Source organism: Lissotriton vulgaris, chromosome 1_1 (assembly GCF_964263255.1).
Source record: "Lissotriton vulgaris chromosome 1_1, aLisVul1.2, whole genome shotgun sequence".
Taxonomy (NCBI): domain Eukaryota; kingdom Metazoa; phylum Chordata; class Amphibia; order Caudata; family Salamandridae; genus Lissotriton; species Lissotriton vulgaris.
The window spans coordinates 1,483,601,168-1,483,620,383 of record NC_141685.1 but is presented as its reverse complement, the minus strand read 5'-3'; the positions used below and the strand labels follow the sequence as shown (position 1 = coordinate 1,483,620,383).

The window sequence follows — 19,216 nt, the reverse complement described above, 5'->3', positions numbered from 1 at the left end:
CGCATGAAATATCTGAGAAAAGGACATTTTTTGCTTTGACCTTGCGCATTTGGTTGTTCTTCGGAATACATTTTGAACTGAATTTATAATTAATGAGGGGCCAAAATTGAGTTAAAATATGGTATATCAATGTTTGATGTGTATTTCATTATCAATTTCCTATACTAACACACAAGCCACAGAACGGACAAGAGTGAGAAGCACTTAGCTTTCACTAGTGTATATATACATATACGCAACTTAGAAGAATTTAAACCAATTCTTCTATTAAATAGGGCACTCAGCCCTCTAAAGATCAAAGAAGCCTGACCCAAGCTTTAAACTTGTCAAGTACAAAACTTGTGGCTTGTCAATATGTAGAAGGAAAATGATAAATGGTTTATTAGAACCAAGCACAAGCTACCCCTTCCACAATGCATCCTAATTGTAAAGTGGGCAGAAGGGTATAAATAACAAAAAATAAAGACGGACTTGTTACTACCGTGATCAGGAACATTTATTGTTCGAAAGGCGTAGGTGAGGAAGTTTTAAAGAGCTGGATTAAACTGCTTTAATCATCCGAGAAGAGTGCGGTGTATTCTTTGAATTGCTTGAAATAATTTACCAGTCCTGTCCTTGACTCGTCACCTGCACCAGCTGGCTGTCCGCTCCTTCTCCAACAAGGGACGTTTGCTTTAGAAAAAAAAAAAATATATATATATATATATTTTATATATTTATATATATACGCTCCCACAAGATTCTCCAGGTGCAAGACCGCACTCCAAATAGCAGGTAAGCATCAAACTTCTTTATTACAGACAAGCGGCCTCCCCTCCCCGTATGAAGTCCTGGACCTTACACATTTCGAAGCGTGTAGTGCTTCTCATTAGAGGCCGTGGTAGCTGACACTTCAACAATGCTTCTCTTCATCCCCTAACATACCTCCTTAATTTATGGCTTCCGGTGCGCCACCACAGTGGTAATTCAATAGATGCATGATGGAAAATGAAGTCTTTTGGCGCAATTACACACTCCAGTGAGTTTGTCAGCTCCACTCTATTAAGGACATTGTTTTTAACAGCCCTCCGTTAGGCTGCAGAAGGAGACTTCACTTGCCTCAATTATTTTCCTGCTGTGCTCCTTAAAGATGATGATTCACTTCTCCAGGACCGTCATTTCCTTGAGCGGTGCGTTGTCTCCGTGGCCTGGAAGCGCCGTGTTAATATGCTCCCACAAGATTCTCCAGATGCAGGACTGCACTCCAAACAGCAGGTAAGCATCATACTTCTTTATTACAGGCAAGCGGCTTCGCCTCCCCATATGAAGCCCTTGGCCTTACGCATTTCGAAGCGTGAATTCAATTGATACATGATGGGAAATGTAGTCTTTTGGCACAACTAAACCCTCCAGTGGGTTTGTCAGCTCCACTCTATTAAGGACATTGTTTTTAACAGCCCTCCATTAGGCTGCAGAAGGAGACTTATACATATATATACATACACACACAATATTCAATTTGTAGCTGAAAGGTGTTTTAATTTAATTAGATTGACGTCTACTGCACGTTGTCAGTTATTATTTTTACAATGAATTCTTTAAACAAAGAAGTGAAGGAACATTAGGTTTTCTACAGCAAACTTTACTTGGATTTTCAGTCAGAATTAGCACAATTGTTACATCTCTGAGTAGTGCCCCCTTCTGCCGATTACATATTTCTCATGTTCCGAAAGCGTGTGAAATCCTATCAAAGGTAACCCAAAATGCCAGAAGAAACCCCTTTTTAGGTTTGTAAAAATGTGACTGCAAATCGAGCACTTTGTGTAATGATCGTGTCTACTCATTGGGAGAAGGCGCTGACACTCACTGTGTATGGGGGCGGCCAGCCTCGTCTGTCAGAATAATTTAGCATGTAATTCATTATGTGCCTTTGCACAGACAGCACTCGGGGATCCGTGAGAGGAGCACACTGTATATCCCTCCTCAGGGCAAAGCCGACAAACGGCTAAATGTTGATGAAAAGGAATGAGATGATACAGTCAGACAACATCTATGTCAATGGCCGACATGACAATGATTCTGCATCATTCCAGGAAAATGGCGACTCTCATTATCTAAAATTGAGAAAATGACGACTCCCATTACCTAAGATGGAGGCAAAGCCTACCTAACATGTAGTCTAAGCATATCTAACATGGAGTCGGAGCTTTGGGGTTTTTATGTCAGATCTCCAAAGTAAAAGTGAAACATCATCTCTAACTTCAAATGATGATTAACATACACCTGTAGGTGAAAAGAGGCTGAAAATGTAAAGACATCAACTATTATTCCCTAAATTCAAATGTGCACAAGGATCTTCTATGTTACCCAGACTCAGCTGAAACTTAAAATCTATCCTACATCCTCCAACAGAGATGCAGTACATTAAAGAATGTGTTCTGTGAGGAATATGATTGGATACACATGCATTTTTCCTGTTGTTTTGACACAGGAAGAATGATGTTTACATCTACAAATTTAACATACAGTCTACGCTAAGAATACCATATGAAGAATATTGAACTTTTATTTGAGAAAAGTGAATATTATGCATGTATTTTCATTTCATCACTGATCATATAAAGTAGAAAGACGGCCTCAGAGCAAAAAAATTGTGGTTAATGCAATCCTTTTTCCTTCAGGGTTTGTGTTAGCTCAACAGTCCGAGAGAAACACGTAAGATATCAAAGAAACCCACTGCTGGCAAGTAATTCCGATACAATCAAGAATCAAACATTTACATTCACACCTCTATGACTTTAAGGTGCGTGGAACTCTGGACGACCATTAATATCACAGAAAGCAAGACTTTGGTATCTTGGGTCCAAAAAGATCATGAAAGGCACAGTCGTCTTGTGCTTTCGTCAGGCGATACTTTGTGTTCTTTAGTCTAGGGTTAGATAAACCCATAGAAAACAAGCATTTGCAATGCAACAGGTCTCAGGTTTGTTAAAGTTAGAGCTGTTGGCATTGAAAATAACAATGTTTTTTGCTTCTGTTTTTTTTAATTTGCAGTGGAGTGATTATATTGGCATAGCACTATTGTCAATGGCATAAAAAAGCAAAAGTAGAAAACATAATTTTCAACACCAACAGCTCTAATTGTAACCAATGCAAGACCTATTGCTTTGGAAATGCAACCTGTCTTGCATTTGTTGGCATTATAAATGCCAATGTTTTTCACTTGGCCATGTGGCAGGGTGCAGTACCATACGTGCCCTGCAAAAGGTATGGTAAATCCACCCAACCCATAATGCATTGCATACAAGACAGTGCCACGAGTACCTTCAAATAGCTATGTCCTTATATACAATTAGTAGCTTTGAAACGTGACAAAATAAATATATTAATTCCAGATTAGCTTTTACTCTGTGGAGCTGATGAAGGGAAATGTATAGAAAGTATAGATGTGCTCGTGAAAAAAGTAACCACTGCTAGCCTAGTTTTGGACCAAGCGTGTGTCTTTCCTGATGCCCTTTAAGAAAATAGTGCTCTGAGGCTGTAATTAAAACGTAGGGAGTAACAACACATGCAACGGGCTCTCCTAATGGGAGGTTACAAGAGGAGACAACTCAGTACTAAGGAGGGACTACTAAGCCTATTGACCAATGAAAAGCTAGAGCAGGAGTCAAATTAAAAGATGGGTGGAGATGTGGGCGGATCTTTATGCCCATATCCTGAATAATGCATGTCTCGAAGAGACATCGCAAGTGCTGCCTTGGCAAGACCTAAACAGGGGTAACACCTTAGCTGCAATGTTTAAATATGCTTAGACATATTCAAACATTGCCAATTTAGCAGATTAATTGTGAAAAAATTGAAGGGGAGGCCCAAGGAGTTTTTTTAATTGTTTTTACATGATGTGGCCCAGCATTAAGAAGTTTGAAGATCACTGCCCGAAGCTCACCACCCCTCTCCAGAAATCCTGCCTGATTTTTCTCAGATTTCAGCAGGTGTGTTTGCCATTGTTGTGCATGCAGTTAAATCGCTGTTAGTCAGAGCCCCAGAATTCCAAAGGGGTGGGAGGAAAGTGGGGGGGGCTGGACTTACCTAACTAGTCACTCGTGGACCTGAGAACCCTTGCAGCTATGAACGGCCCCATTGACTGCAGGGCGGTACCGGCCCCTTCCACACAGTGTCAGCCGGTGAATGTGGCAGAAGATGAAGCGACAGCTGGTTACTGCCGCTGCGAGCAGAGGCAGATTTTGCCTTTTCTGGAAGGTGGCCATAATATACTTTGGATAAGAGAGTAGAAATCACTCGTGCAGTATTTGCTCTGCCCCAGGGGTTTGAGGGTATCTCTGGACCTCAAAGCTGTATTTTTTTTTTAAATGTTTTATTAATAGATTAGAATTAAACATTATCTGATTCACAATTACTTTACATACAAGCAATAGTGGCTGTATTTTTTAAACGAACCGCAGATGGGGCGCTGCCCTTGCTTCCAGTGAGTAGTCATGGCGCCCTTGCAAAGCGACAGACGTCAGAAGATAGTTAAATACATAACTAAAGATACAACTAGAGATTGAGCTATTGGTGTTGTAAATGGCAATGCCTTTTATTAATGTGTTGATTTTTTAAACAAATAAATAAAAGGCATTTTCATTTACAATGCCGATAGCATAAACTTTAGTAAATGCGAGACCTATTGCTTTGCAAATCTCTCTGACATGCACTAAAATTCACACAAAAATTTGACTTCTTTGGATGATGCCTCTTGCATTAATGTGCCCATTTGCCGCTGTGTTTCGGTTCTTTTCCAATGTTGGTATAGGTGGTTTATTAGGTCTTGCACATTCATAACTTGAGCTGTTTGTTGTCATAGAGCTATTGTTAAAATACATGAAATGGGCTTGGAGTGTTCTCATGACTGAATGGCTTTCTTGTGCGTGTCAGTGCCCATTTGTACTTCTAAGGATTTGTGGAATAATTTGTTTTATAATAAAAAAAAGTCCATATGACTTAATGGCAGTGCAACCGACTTTGGAACTGGGAACCAGTCGGAGTCTTAGCGTGGGCACAGCATCCTGAGATTCTGGGCAAATCACTAAATCGCCCCGTGAGAAAAATAAAATGAATGTGTCCCTGAATAATATAACTGGTGATCATGTAAAGCGCTGCAATACCTTCGGGTAGAGTTGGCGCAGAGTAAATAACTAAAATGGTAAGACAATGGGCTTAATGGGTAACGCCCTAATGCCGCACTTACATCAACATAAAACCCAGACAGACAGACTTCTTTGGAAAATAGGAAGAAAGGCGACTGCAGGAAAATCCCTCCTTGCACCATCAGCATATTGAAGACGCCACAAAACCACTCTGAACCGGTGTCTCCCAGCATGTTTAGGTAATTGACCAATCAGTTACTATGAAACACTTCCCCCACTCTACACGCTATTTTATAGCAATGAGGTATCTTTTGAAATAATTAACCATGTGTTATGAAAATATACGTCATACTCTTAGCAGAATAATCATGGCCTGCCGAAATAAGAAACAAATACAATAAAAAATATAATTATGAATATATTTCCCTGTCTTCAGTGCGCTTCAAAAGCTATTGAAGATTACAAGGGTTTTGGGGCATACAGGAGCACAAATCCGCATTAAGGAAAATACAGAGCATTCTAAGGAGGTCAAATGAACTGGCGACAATTTATATACCCAGATTCCACACAATCCTTTTCACATAAACCCACTGAAGGAACCATGTTGTTGTTTTACGTTTCCTTTTGAATTTTACACAGACTTATTTTCCTGAGTAACATAAAAATAACTCTTGGAGAGGAGTTTACAAGTTAGTGTCTTTTCAGTCAACACAGACCTGGTATTGAATGAACCTTGTTGACAGCCTCGAGGTCAGGCATGGGAATGGCGTGATTTACACAGTCCACCGGTGCATTGCAGTGATTATGCTCCAGGGATTTGGAGGTTTGTTTTGCTCGTGCCTTCCGGAGGAGGGAGGATGGGGGGTGGAGTTCGCAGAACGTTGTCTGCTCTGGCGCCTAATAGAATCACACGTAAAGGCGGTGAAATCAAGTGCGGACTTGATGCGTGGTGTATGCAGGTGTAAAAAGGAAAACAACCTGGTGTGCTGCTAAGTAGGCCATTGTATGTGACTTGTGGGGAACTGTCATACTATTTAACCACCAACATTTGTTCTCCCTTTCTGTTTACATCTCGGACCACGCAGTCAGCATATTTCCCACAGAGGAGGAACCAATTTCTTGTTTTTTGAGTGATTTTCGTGTAAGATGTCTATTGCTGGTCTGGGCTCGTGGTAGATTACAAACCAAGGTTTTATTTAAAGGGAGTGATTGCTAGACATCTGCAGACGGTATACGTATACGACTCCCATTAATGGTTTGCTGGGTCAGGCGAGACCTAAAAAAAGACCGCAGCCTCCTTCCCATATTTATCTGTGCAAGAAACGTTTAGCTAGGTATGTCCGTGGCTGCAGCCATCTCCCGCCTGCTGGTCGCTCCTCTCTTTTTGGACAGTGCATCAGTTTTTCATCTCTTAAGTAAGCACGAGGTGGAAGGGAAATAACATATACAATAGCATTCCTGGGGGGGATAATAGGCTGTGGGGCAGTACAGTCAATAACGGGGAAATAGGTCAAAAGTGTGGGACTGTGGAACAAAAGACTGGTTGGCAGCTAGATGGGCCAGTAGGGCAGTAGAGAAGAGAAGATAGGTGGGGCAGTGTGGCATTACAGAAATGGGTCAGTGGGACAGTGCAAGTGTTCGGCTGATAAGTAGGGACGTTAGGGCGATTAGGGACAGAATGGTGAGGACAGGGCTACTGCAGCTATTAACAGTAGGACAGGAGACTACTACGCTGCTTTTGAAGGGAAAAATGCATCTGGCAGAGGTATCTTTCTCACCAGACTGCCCTCTGGCTCCACGACTCAAGCTACAGCCAGAAGATGGCTAAATGCACCTATAACCGTTTGCTAGGAAGCGGCGGGAACCCTACTTTGGGAGTCTTTTATTATGCAACTGTAATAACCGGTTCAATCTCGTCAGTAGCGACAGGCAGCGATTTAAGTTGGCCGGGTCCTGCCGGTGCGGTGCAGCAGCAGTTCTAAAACGCAGGTGCTGAGACGGGTCCCTACTGGCTCTCCATTTTTGTCCTCATCCTCGGTGGAATAAAATCGGAACTCTGCAGCAGTGCCACCCTCCACTGCCTTTGATGTAACTTCAACGAGACTCGCTATAGTTCTTTCACAGTCCCATCATTTCAGAACTGAAGCATTTTCCATGTTGTATACAACGAAGCAATAGTGTTTGCATATTTGTCTTATGCAACTAACAACCATTGATAAAGCCTTGTTGGCTCGCTGTAGGTGCAATGTTACTTGTTGTATTACACATCTGGATACAATAACAGAAGCAGCAAAATACCCGTTAGGCGGCACACTATGCTAAGCACAGATTTTTAGCTTATGTGTCATTAAACCACGCCCTTAATTACATCGGACACATCCCTTTGAGTCCCCCCAGTTTATTCATCCCATTTACAGCCCTGGCGACAGGCCGTTTATTAATTTTGTCTGGTCTCTTAAGAGGCGTGGCTCTGGGAGCGCTGCTGCGCGTGGAGGACAGGGATGTATGTACCATCAAGTCAACAGTAGCAGCAACACCACATGAACGGCTGGCAAGGAACGGGTTCCTGGGGGCTCAAACAACGCAAAGAAATGACAACAAAAATTGCTTAAAATGTGCCAGTAACGAGTTGGTCTGCGGGGATCTGCCCTGCCCCAGGACACGGTTTTCACACAGCAAACAAAAAAGGAAAACATGGTTTTACCTTCGCAGAGCCCTGGCACTTCTATTTCTACAAATTAACCACTGTGACTGAGATGCTTTTTTCATAACCACATCCAATATTTAAAAGTGTCAAATCTGTATTTATTCATGGACGAGGGGCCCTACTGGCCTGTGGCACCCATTTTAATTCAACTGGACGAAATGTTGTGAGGCCGTCACAGTAGTGGTTAGAAATAACTTCTGTGGGGAGAATGAAAGTATCTAAGTGCATGAGCTGACTTTTTGGCTGTAGCCTGGTGATTGTTTGATGTGGTCTGGGACTCGTGGGAGGCGGCTCTTGGAGCAGGGAAAGAGGTGACGGAGTTGTTCCTCAGCTACTGAGGATCTGTCGGACCCTCCCCCGGTGCCCCCCATGCAGTGATGTCAGGCAGGGAAGCGGAGTGTACCCCGAGGAGGGGAGGGGGCGCTGCGACGTGGCGCAGTGCAGTGTGATGAGCGGTGCCCGGGGAGAAGGGCGCCCTGCAGCGGAGGGAGACCTGCGTGGCTTTCTAGCAGCACCAAGACGGTCGGAGGTAGGCAACGCGCCCAGGGTGCGATGCTGAAGTGGCTCTCAGGCAAAGGCTCTCTCCCCCTTGCCCGTGACCCCACCGCCTAGCCAAGCTCATGGTGTCCTGCACTATCCCCAGCTCAGCCATGTTCCCCGCGCTGCTGCTGCTGCTCTTCGGCATACCCTCCGGCCGTGGATGCCAGCTGCCTTCGGACTGGCGACCACTGAGCGAGGGCTGAAGGGCGGAGCTTGCCAAGATCATCGTTGACGCACTGGTGCTAGCACTGCACCCCGAGCAGTATAGCGCCGACAACCATTTTCCGTCCTCCCGCGGGGGCTGCTCTACTCCGCCGAGGTGGAGTTACTGTGCGACCAGGCCTGGGGCAGCATGCTGGAGGTACTCGCCGGATCCCGACTCAACCTCACTGTCCTCGGCTACTTCTCGTGCCACTCGCACACCGTGCTGCAGGACAACGCCTACTTCTTCTTCCTCAGGTGAGCCGAGATCGCGTCAGTCCAACACAGGGGCTTTTCAGAGGGTGGACTTCTGTATGCAGGGCAGGGCGGTATAACAAGTATAGATGGCACTGCACGTGCTGAGAGCTGCTTACCTTGCAACCTATGGCAGTGTGTGTGCAGGGGACTGTTTACCTTGCATGCTTCCTGCAGGACAGGGTGGCTGCTGACGGGCGTCTGCCATACATGTAACCCGGGCGGTGCGACTCTCGGAAGCGGCCTCTCGGTACCGGCCCCCCGTTCCGGCCTCAACATGAGCGGCATGTCATACTAGCTTTGTGGCCTCCTGGAGAAGATGGGCTCCAATGACAAGGACTTCAGGTGCAGAGCAGGGGGCCGGGGGAGGCCGGGTCGCTGAGAGTGAGGGCAATACCGAGGGTGGGTGCCGTGGGCCCCGGGGGACGTCACCAGCAGAGCGGCCAAGTCTGCTGTTGGCATGTGCGTGACAGGTCTCTGTGTGTCAGCCTGCATGTGACTCCTAGATACCCACTTGTGACTCTTAGGGACAGTTTGGTACAAGCAAAACCATGTTACAGTCGCTGGGTTTTTTCCATTTAATGCGGGAACATGGAGGCTTGTATTTATAATTAAATTATGCAAGCAAACACTATATAAATAAAATTTACCCATACCAGAATGCATGAAAACGAATAATGTTATGAAGCTGGCATTGACGACACCGGCATCTACCATGTACTACTGTGATCTCCCCATATGTTATGATTTATGTAATCTCGGACACAGTGAGCACAGCCAGCCAGCTTGAGGAAAGGTGAAAAAAAAACGCAGCAAGTGGTGCGCGCGCCACTCACGGCATATGTTTTCAGTTATCGCGCCCGTGTCTCGGCATAATAATTGAAAACATATGGGCTTTGGTGCGCGTAACAGACACCAATAGGCCATGGTCGGAGCTACGTGACCGCCTATGACCTATTGCGTGTTCTGTTACAAAACAACACGCACCCAAAGCCCAATCAAAATGAACCATAGGAAATGAACACGCACGAGCGTGTGGAATTTCCAAGTCCATTTTTAAAAACCTGTACAAAAGGACTCTGGCTGCGCGAACACTGCTGTGCAGTGTATCGCTAGGCCGAGACCTAAAAATTGCTCTGTGAATTTATTTATTCTCTCGCAATTCCACTTAAAATTACTTGGGAAGTTGTGAACTAAAGATGAAATTGTTTAATGTACTGCTCTTCGCTTCAATATCCATTCATAAACTCTTACTTCAAGGCACCTTCAGAGGCAGTGTTCCTCAATAATACTGCTTGTGCTTGGATATTTCTAAATACTTTCACGTAGGTAACACCATCAAATAGGGCTTCTACATTCAAGTAGTCCAACTATTTTGCTATGCCCTGGTCCATTCCAGTGATGTTATTTTCTGTCCAGATGGGTAATGGTAATAAAAACATAATTGCTGATTCTTTCTACTACAACACATCTACTGTAACGTTACATTTCATTTCAACACGTTTATTCTTGTTACTCTTTGTCAAGCACTTTTTAAAAAAATGCATGGTATCCCCGTTTGTCAATATTTTACTTTTTCCGTATCTGTCCTCTTGGTAATTCGCTGTTATGACCCTTCTTTGCTTTGCTTTCCATTTTCTGCCAGTATAACCCCCATTAAACTCCGTGGAGCCAATGGACGCCGACCCTTAATCACTCCTTTCTTCATTACTGTTTCACTTGTATTCCCTCTTCCCTCATCGAACCCCAAATATTGTACTTATTATTCTGTCTTAATCTTTCTTTCTTCATTTTATGGTTTATTTTCTTTCTAGCTTCCTGGGCATCCTCCTCCTCAGGCCTTCCGTAGTTCATAATCCTCACTTACTGTTAGTCTTTGATCATGTTTTCTCAACTGCTGTTTTCTCAGACATCCAGATTTTTTTTTAAAGTAGTTTTGTATTTTGTTTCCTCTGACTTTTGTTTTTTTTCGCATACATTCATATTGGATTGTAATGTGGTTTGAATTAAAGTGATCTTTTACATCCACGCAACCAAGTGAAAAAGCAGATGGATTCTCATATTTCAAAAAGGAATGGCATGGACAGGCAAATTAAGTCTTGAGGGAGTGGGGGTAATTTTTCTGCTCAAATCTATGTGGGACGTCATAGGTGAGCTTTATTTAAAGTAAACATCACACCAGAATGTGTCTAACATGGCTCCTGCCTGCACTTTTTGATCAGCTGGGCTGGTTGCCCAGCTGATCAAAAAGTGGAAAGAACTTTTAGCGACGCTAGCCAGAGAGTAAACTCTCCAGATGAGTGAAGTGGAAAGGACCACTGGCCCCTTCTCGCTGTTGGATGCTTGCAGCCATGGTGAAACGTAACATCTGGCACCTGACCAGTTACATCTTCCATCTGGAAGCTGTTTAAATACCGAACGAGACGGGGAGACACGTTCGTGGATACGGTACGTCTCTACAACCTGAGAAAGGAAACAGCGGATTTAATATCTTTGGCCACGGGAATTAAAGATTAAATATCCTAAATATTTCCCAAGGGTCACGAGAGTGGGTGGAGTTTGAATTACATACGTTATTTGGGGCTACAATGTCATTTTTCGAGACTAATATACATAACAGCCCCTGTAAAAATGACAGCTTATGAGCCACAGCAGGTCACGTATAATTACTTAAAGACAAATGGGAAATTCACAGAGATGGCTGCTAATTTGTCTGTTCCCTTTAATATGTAGAATATAGCTGTTTATACATGCCCTTAAATCATGTAATTTACTGGAATAAAGACAAGCGCAGGCTTTGCAAAAATGTTAGCTCAGCAATTTGTCACTGTAGAACACAAACTGTGACTGTGGTAACTGCTGCTCGAGTTTTGGAAACCGTGAGTCAACTCTAGCGCCGTGGCTAGGCTCGGAGACCCATGTGGAAGTATTTAAAACCAGCCTCCCATCCGAATGAAAGAAAAGATCGTTGACTATTACCGCAACAGAAGAGCCTGAAATGCTACGGTACCAAGCACAGAAATGGCACAATGCCCACAAACACATTCTTAAATATAGGTGGTTCCCCAGACACTTACCAGGAGGCAGCTGTCCGTCAGAGTTACCATATCATCGATTTTAAGATGCTGAAGGCTACAGCAGCCACTTGCCACGCACCGGAAGCCATCGACAGAGATCTGCAAAAATATGTATATCTTTACTTCAGGAGAAAAGGCAAGAACATTCAGAAACCACATATGCATAAAATGGAAACGTTTGCCTGGATTTTAGATGTGGTCTGGACTCATAAAAATGTCTATTAAAATACTATGAAGAGTCCACAGATTAAACGCAAGCCTGGGAGTCCTGTGCTAAAAACAGAGCTGATATAAAAGGTTACTTTGGGTTAGCTTATACCTCTAGCTACAATTTCCAGCTTCAACAGTTGTAAATATCAAAGCTTCACATTTTTTTACATAGTATGATATAAAATGAGAACGAAGATGTAATGTACCTTCAGTAACGCTGGTTATGATGAATAGTGTTCTCTTTCAAAAATCTTTATCTCTGAAAACTTTCTAGTAGTAGGCAAACCTTTGGATATTTGCACCACTTCTCTCAAACAAGCTTGTTCGGGCATCACTCGTGTTCAATAACAGTGACATTGATTGCATAAACGGCGCCACCTACCCACCCCTTCTGTTTCAGATCGTATCAGCTTAGTAGGCACCAGAAATTCAGAGACTCTAGAAGATACATGGCCAAGCAATTATTCATCTTCCATAGACCTTCTCTAAACGCGAGGATACCCACCCGTTCTGCAACAGAACATAACCTTTGCTGCACCTCTTATTCATGGTAAAGTGTAAATTGGCAGAAGGAAAAAGGGTATTCATCAGAGCCAACATTACCAAAGTTAAGTTGTAACAACTCCTTGTAACAGATATTATACTATATATCCTTCAGTGTAGATTACTTAGCTTTGAAAGATTTCACAGCAGTACCCAACAATTTTGGATTAGAGTGCCTCAAATAAACAGAAAGATATTGGTAAAACACTTTCAGAGGTCCCAGCCCAAGCAGGTACTACGGCGCTACAACTTAGGTGGCTGGGGCGTTTAACCACTCCCCGTGCACTGACTACTATGGCTCTGAAAACAAGCACCAAGTCACCATTTCAGCATTTGATTCTCTGGGGCTGGGCAGAAGGGCGAGCTGCCCAAGGTTTCTCAGGGAGATTGATTGGGGGACAGATACTCAGTGCTCAACAATCACCCAATGTAAACTGAGGCACCTGGTTCTAATGAGGTCACTACAGAAAAGGTACTAACGCAATTAGGAAGGTAAAATCACGGTTCAGGCTTATGTTGAAAGTGCAAGCAGATTGTTGTGTCTATGACCTGGAGCTCAGTATTTAAGGCCCCTGATCTCGGTTACATCCCGGTCTCCATTCTTGGGTCCCGTGTCAGCTTAGGTGCAATTCAGTTAAGGTTTACCTGCTGTTGTGGTGGCGGAAACCCACTGCGAGGTCCTTCCCCTTGAATAATGCCAGCGGGATGCGCTATATAAAACTTTAAAAATAAATAAATAAATACCCGCCTTTCTTCTGATGGTGCAGAGGAATCTCCAGATGCCACAGCCAGACTGCGGGTGCAGCAGTAAGCTCTGGCGGCACAAACAGGCCATTCAAAAATGCCCACTCAAATGATTAAGAGGCACCCTTGAGTCATCGTTCCAGTCAGTTTGAGGTCAAAGGACCATGTTGGCACGAGTTGCAAATCCTCAGACACAGCAGGAAGACCACGGGCCATACTCAAGATCGTCTTTGTCGGTACAGAATTCCAGTCTATGGCTCGGAGACATAGTCCAGTATTCAGATAGGCTGCTGTAATGCCCCATCAGTAAAAGGAGAGTAGCAACAAAGGCCATACTCTCGTACTTACTGTCAAGCGCAGCATGCCACATGCAATTATGTAGCTGCAGAAAGATCCACTCGAGTACCATAATCATTTCATGCGACATCCCCCTTGTTAGGGTGACAGTGGACAACTGTAAAGCTCTCTTTCTTCTCTTTGATGTAGTACACCCGATTGGATTATCGCGATGCATGGAGACCTCATTCAAGTGCTTGAGTCTGCTCCTGCGAAGTCCACCTTATCCGTCCACAGTCCTGGGCAGTTCCCTCCTCCTTGCCAATGTACCTGGTCTTCTCCATCAGGCAGCCTTACTCATGTTGGAGTGTTCTTCATTCCCATCTATTAACAGGCCAAGCATTCCCTTTAGCAAGTTAGACCCACAGCCCTCTCTCAGTGGTAGATGCAGACTTCCAGGTAGTCTAATTTGGATAGTACTAATGTAGTTACAACCGTCCTCCTGGAATCAGGGGGGATGTAGGGCAGAACCTTCTTCAGTTTCCTTATCAGATAAAATGTGGCCGAAACCGTGGCATTGGTTTGCTGGGAGAAGGTGTGTTTATTATCAATCAGGACCCCGAGGTTCTTTTCCTTTTCTGCAGGTTTTGCAAACTCTCCAATCTCAACAGGCCACCATAGTCCGTGCTATCAGGTGGATCTCACTGAGGTAGTAAGGGTTCCAGAATACCGAGCAGCAGATTCAGAAGTGTATAGAAGTACCGGAACAACATCAGAGTGGTAGGATTTATGGAGGGAGCCGAGGATAATGACATGGTGGCAGTCTTCAAATAATGGATAGGAGAGAGAGTAGCCCCACAGGGCTTCCAGGTTATTCGCAATGATGGGGTCAATCAAAATAGGTCACACTATTTGTGATACTAGGATTGATGGGTACAAAAAGTAGCATTGCCAAAAGACAGGGTGCAAATGTCCTGCCATATATACGTATATATGGAAGGAGGATATGGACTGCTACATGCTAAAAGCACCATAAGTGCATGTCTTTTTTTTTGGTCAAGGATACTTGTTAAAAAGTGTGTAGCCATGAACTGGAATGGTGTCTCCTTCCCTTTCACTGATAAATAATGCTGCAATGTAAGGCAGTGGGCCAACGGTGAAAACCTTGCACTCTCTGCAGAGAAGGAGAACCTCTGCAGTAGACCAACAGCTTACCTATGGGATGAAATCCAGTGCACTTTTGATAATCCTAGGATGGAGGAAAGGAAGGAACTAGTCAGTGGGAATGAGTAGCTGTCTCAGTTGGAGGCTGCCCCGAGTCCTTTGCCATTATTTAACATAAGCCTGTCCCTGATGTTTCATTAAAATGTTTTCACTGTTTAAGGAATCACCACAAGTTTTGTTATGTTATTGGTCTGAATACAGTTATTTTCTTTTTGCGTCCACATTCTGTAACTCTCCAATTATACCCTTTTTTCGTAACCTTGAGATTTAGTACCAATACCTTTGTTTGTGTTGCATATAATAGTTTATTGATAGTGTTGCATTGCATCTGTATATGGATATAGCGTATCTATTAAAAATCAAAAAGATTGGGAAAAAACATTAATAAATAGGAGAAGACGTCTCTAACTCAATATTTTTTGTCAGCAGCTCGAATTCAGTCAACTTTTTCGCATCACCTTTCTTAATCACTGGGTGATTTAACCAGTGCCTACACTGAGTGATGTATAAAGAAAGGTACTGAATTCAACGAATGGGCGCAGTTTTTTACATCTCAAGCTACAAATCAACTGCATCTTAAATTTACCAGAGCTCATACCATCATACAGATTCCAAACTAATGCTCTTACACCTGTTCCTGTTCTCTCACAGTTTCTTTGATAGTTTCAAGCAAAGGCCTGTTTTTGCATGATCACCCCCAAAGTTTTGGTCAGATGTTGCTGTTTTTTTTACTCTGAAAGTGTCCTGAAGCCTGCTACCCAGGCCTCAGTGCTAGAGCTTTGACCTCTACTAGTATTTATTGGATTGGCTTATACCCACTTGGCATATGGTAACTTACTTATAAGTCCCTAATATATGGTATTAGTGTAAGTAAGTAGGGCCTGCAAGTAAAATTGTCCCCCAGGCTCTGCAGCACTTATTGTACAAACCTGAATGCTACAAAATTATAGGTCTTAGCAGTAAAATACTCAAATTGTCATTTTTGCTGTGGAAAGGCTAGTAGCTTCATTGGCAAGAACAGGGTTACAAGCCAACAACTCAGTTGTGCTAACTTTTGAATAGAACTACTAAAGTTAGTACTTCAAGATATCAAAATAATTATTACATTAAATCTGACTTGATGCCTAAGTCAAATTTGATATACATTTTGAGTAAATGCAACTTTTAGAAAGTTACCACTCTGTTACCCACATTTTCCAGTGGCCACTCGTAGATGCGGGCCACAAGACAGCCTTTTGCCCTCTTGTAGAGAAGCATGAACAACTTCCAGGAAAGGAAACAGTAGGAACCTGCCACTGGAAGAGGTTTCATCTCTCCCTCACAGTTAGCCACACAGGATGTGAGCCCAAAATGGGAAGCCACCTTTAAAGGGCAAATGTTGGAGAGGGGCTGCTCTTTCGTTCTGGTATACTGGTTGGTGTCGGTAATAGAGAAGGGAAATCAGTTACTAAAGTGGTTTTCCAGTGGGCGTGTAGCCGTTAAGTAGCCACATCTCTAGGGTGGGCTACAAAGTTCCAGACACCAAAAGAGGGGTTCAGGCATCTTGAGAGTGGGCAGAATATTGCATTCTGAGATAGCCAGATGCCACACATTGTAGGAAGTCATCATCAGGCGAGACAGCACCTGGTATCCCATTAGCAAGACACCTCTGCATCCCAGAGGGCACTTTCTGGGCAAATAAATGTCACAGAGAGGACCAAAGAATAACTGCTGTGCTGTTCCTTGGACCTGCCAAGAGAGGCTGCACCAACGGCTGGACTGCACCTGCTGATCTACAGAGAGCTAGCATAGAGAGTATTGTAGCTGTGGTGCCTTTCTCAGGGAGAAGTAAACTCCTGAGCTCCAGACATTCATAGGTGAACTCCTAGAGCCTTCTGGCTGACTTCCTGTTCCTACCAGAGCCACAAAAGCCCATCCTTGGCTAGTCAGCAGCCACAATCGGCAGCCGGGGAGTTCAAGTTCCAATTCCCAAATGTTGCACCCAAGTATGCCAGACCCGGGAGAATCATCGGAGGACAGTTTGGTCGCACAAGGAGGACACTAGCCTTCACCAAAGGGAACCACTGTTTTTGTTGTGACTGGAGCACAGTAGTCCAGGGGCAACTGGACTTTTGCTGGAAACCACAAGGACTTGAAGGGACGTCTACCCATGTGGCCAAAATCACTCCACCAGGATAGTGGACTGAGGAGTAGCCACAGAAAGTCCCCTTGAACCACCGCACAGTAGCCTCAGCATCTTACAACATCTTCAGCATCCTGTGTCCCTTGCATCAGAACCACTTAATTGATGTCTATGGTGGTTCACCCATACAACCTGAAACTGTGCTTCAGGCTGCTTTGGAGACATGGAAACTGATCTACAAATCCTCACTGGCCCCCTTGACCTTCTCCCTGCTAGAGTTGCCCGCCTAAAGTGGGCCAGAGAACGAAACATTACTTTATAAACATTTTATAATGTTTCCACTAACCGCGGTAAATACCAATGCTTGCTTACATTTTGAGTAAAAACCAGTGATTTCTCTTTTACTTCAAATTCTACATCTCTGGATCCCGCCGGAGCATTTTGTTCATTTTGGTGTCTAAAAATTCATAAAAATAAGATCTATTTTTATAAATTGGTGATGGATTTCTTTTGTGTTGTATGATTTTCTCATGGTGTTGTTTAGGTACTTCTAAATGTTTTACACTTGTTCCTTTGATTAAACTTGAGTGCTCAAAGCCACAGATACCCAGTATTGAGCCAAAGGTTTTATTGTAATTGTGAGTGTCTTCCGCAGTGAGGTCGCTCAACCTCAACATATAATACACCACTTTCCTCATAATAGTGAAATGTCAATCTAAAGATATTGAAATAGTCATGTTTGGCTTAATTCACTATTTATGTGTTGGCATAATATTGGGGGAGATCACAGCTAAAGACGTATTACTTGTTATTGAAACAGAAAGCATATTTCGTGACAATTTGGTAGGCTGCTGTAAAACACCATAAACAAATTGGTATTAACCTGTCAAGAAATATTAGCACATGCACATGTTGCAGGTGCACTACAGATTATGCTACATGAAGCTTGTACCAATTAATCTGGTCATTTCAATAATGTAGACCCAAAAGCATTACCACCCCACCGATAAGATTGACAGAAAGATTTTACGGATCAATACAATATGTTAGAGTAAAATCTACGACTACACCAAAAGACAAATATCTAAAACATCTAAAAAATCATATTGAATGTCTTTTTAAGACACTCCCAATTTCATTACGGTCACAGAAAAAGGGTACACATCAACAACTTTTATTGAGTACATGGGCTGTAATATTGCAAAACATGACAACTGTTCCCCTTACTTGATTCAGATTATACCTTTTGAGGGTAGTTCAGCAGTAGCTTAAACCAAATTAAATTTCAAGGGTTCGCTTCAGTCATGATGTATGAAAAACAGCCTTCTGTGCGCAATATGGGCTACCTGAATATCAGACTGGCTTTGTATCACCCTGGCAGTGTTATAAAGTTAGACAAACTATATTTTTCCTATTTTCAGGTGTCCGTTCTTGGTAGCATCTGGACAATATCGGATATATTCTTCTTCCAAGGAAATTTCTCGGGTACACTGCGTGAGTAAAGATTAGGCACAACTTTGGAAATAGGTTTATTTAACTTTATCACAATTAAAGCATTCGCCTATTTGGATTTTGATAAGGCTCTGGGAGATCTGGATAGTCCACACTGACTATTGTAAAAAACAGGCAGACATTTGGTTTGTTATGCAGCTATATTAACATCATTAACCTTTTAATTTAGTCTATTTTTGTGTGGGCAGCAAAAAGCCTAAAAGGCTTTTGATACATTGAAACCTGTTTTCACTGAGATTCTGGTATTGCAACTTCCAAAACCTCATACGACTCTAATAGTGGAAGTGCATGTATACATATGGATTGCCCATTGGTGCAGTATGCTTGCATTGTTCTATTTAAGAGAACGCCTGAGACTTGCTGTCCTTTCAAATGCATCAAATGATGTTACCTGAACTGTTGTATATAATAACTGATTAAAAACCTTTTACTGTATATATATATATATATATTCGATTGCCCACAAAGAGTAAAATAACGTCATGGCAGGCATGTCTCCTCGACACAGCCCTAGGCATTTACAAAACACTATGGCACTTGCTCCCCATGTGGTGGGCCCATTAGCTATTCTCCTACGGGGATTTGGGAAAATCAGTGGAGTGGAATCCATGTTGGGAGTCCTTATTAAATTTGGGATTAGTTCCCCGGTTCCATTAATACATTAATTTACTACAAACGC

The 19,216-nt window shown here is 43.2% G+C and overlaps 1 protein-coding gene across 1 annotated transcript in view; it reads right to left on the bottom strand.

Moving 5' to 3' along the window:
• The window catches only part of FBXL13 (F-box and leucine rich repeat protein 13), a 1,406,730-nt gene that overhangs the window by 462,221 nt on the left and 925,293 nt on the right, over positions 1-19,216 (bottom strand). Inside the window, exon 13 of the mRNA XM_086967348.1 lies at positions 11,907-12,005. Within this exon, the coding sequence (XP_086823474.1) occupies positions 11,907-12,005 (99 nt within the window). The remainder of the gene's footprint in view (positions 1-11,906; positions 12,006-19,216) is intronic.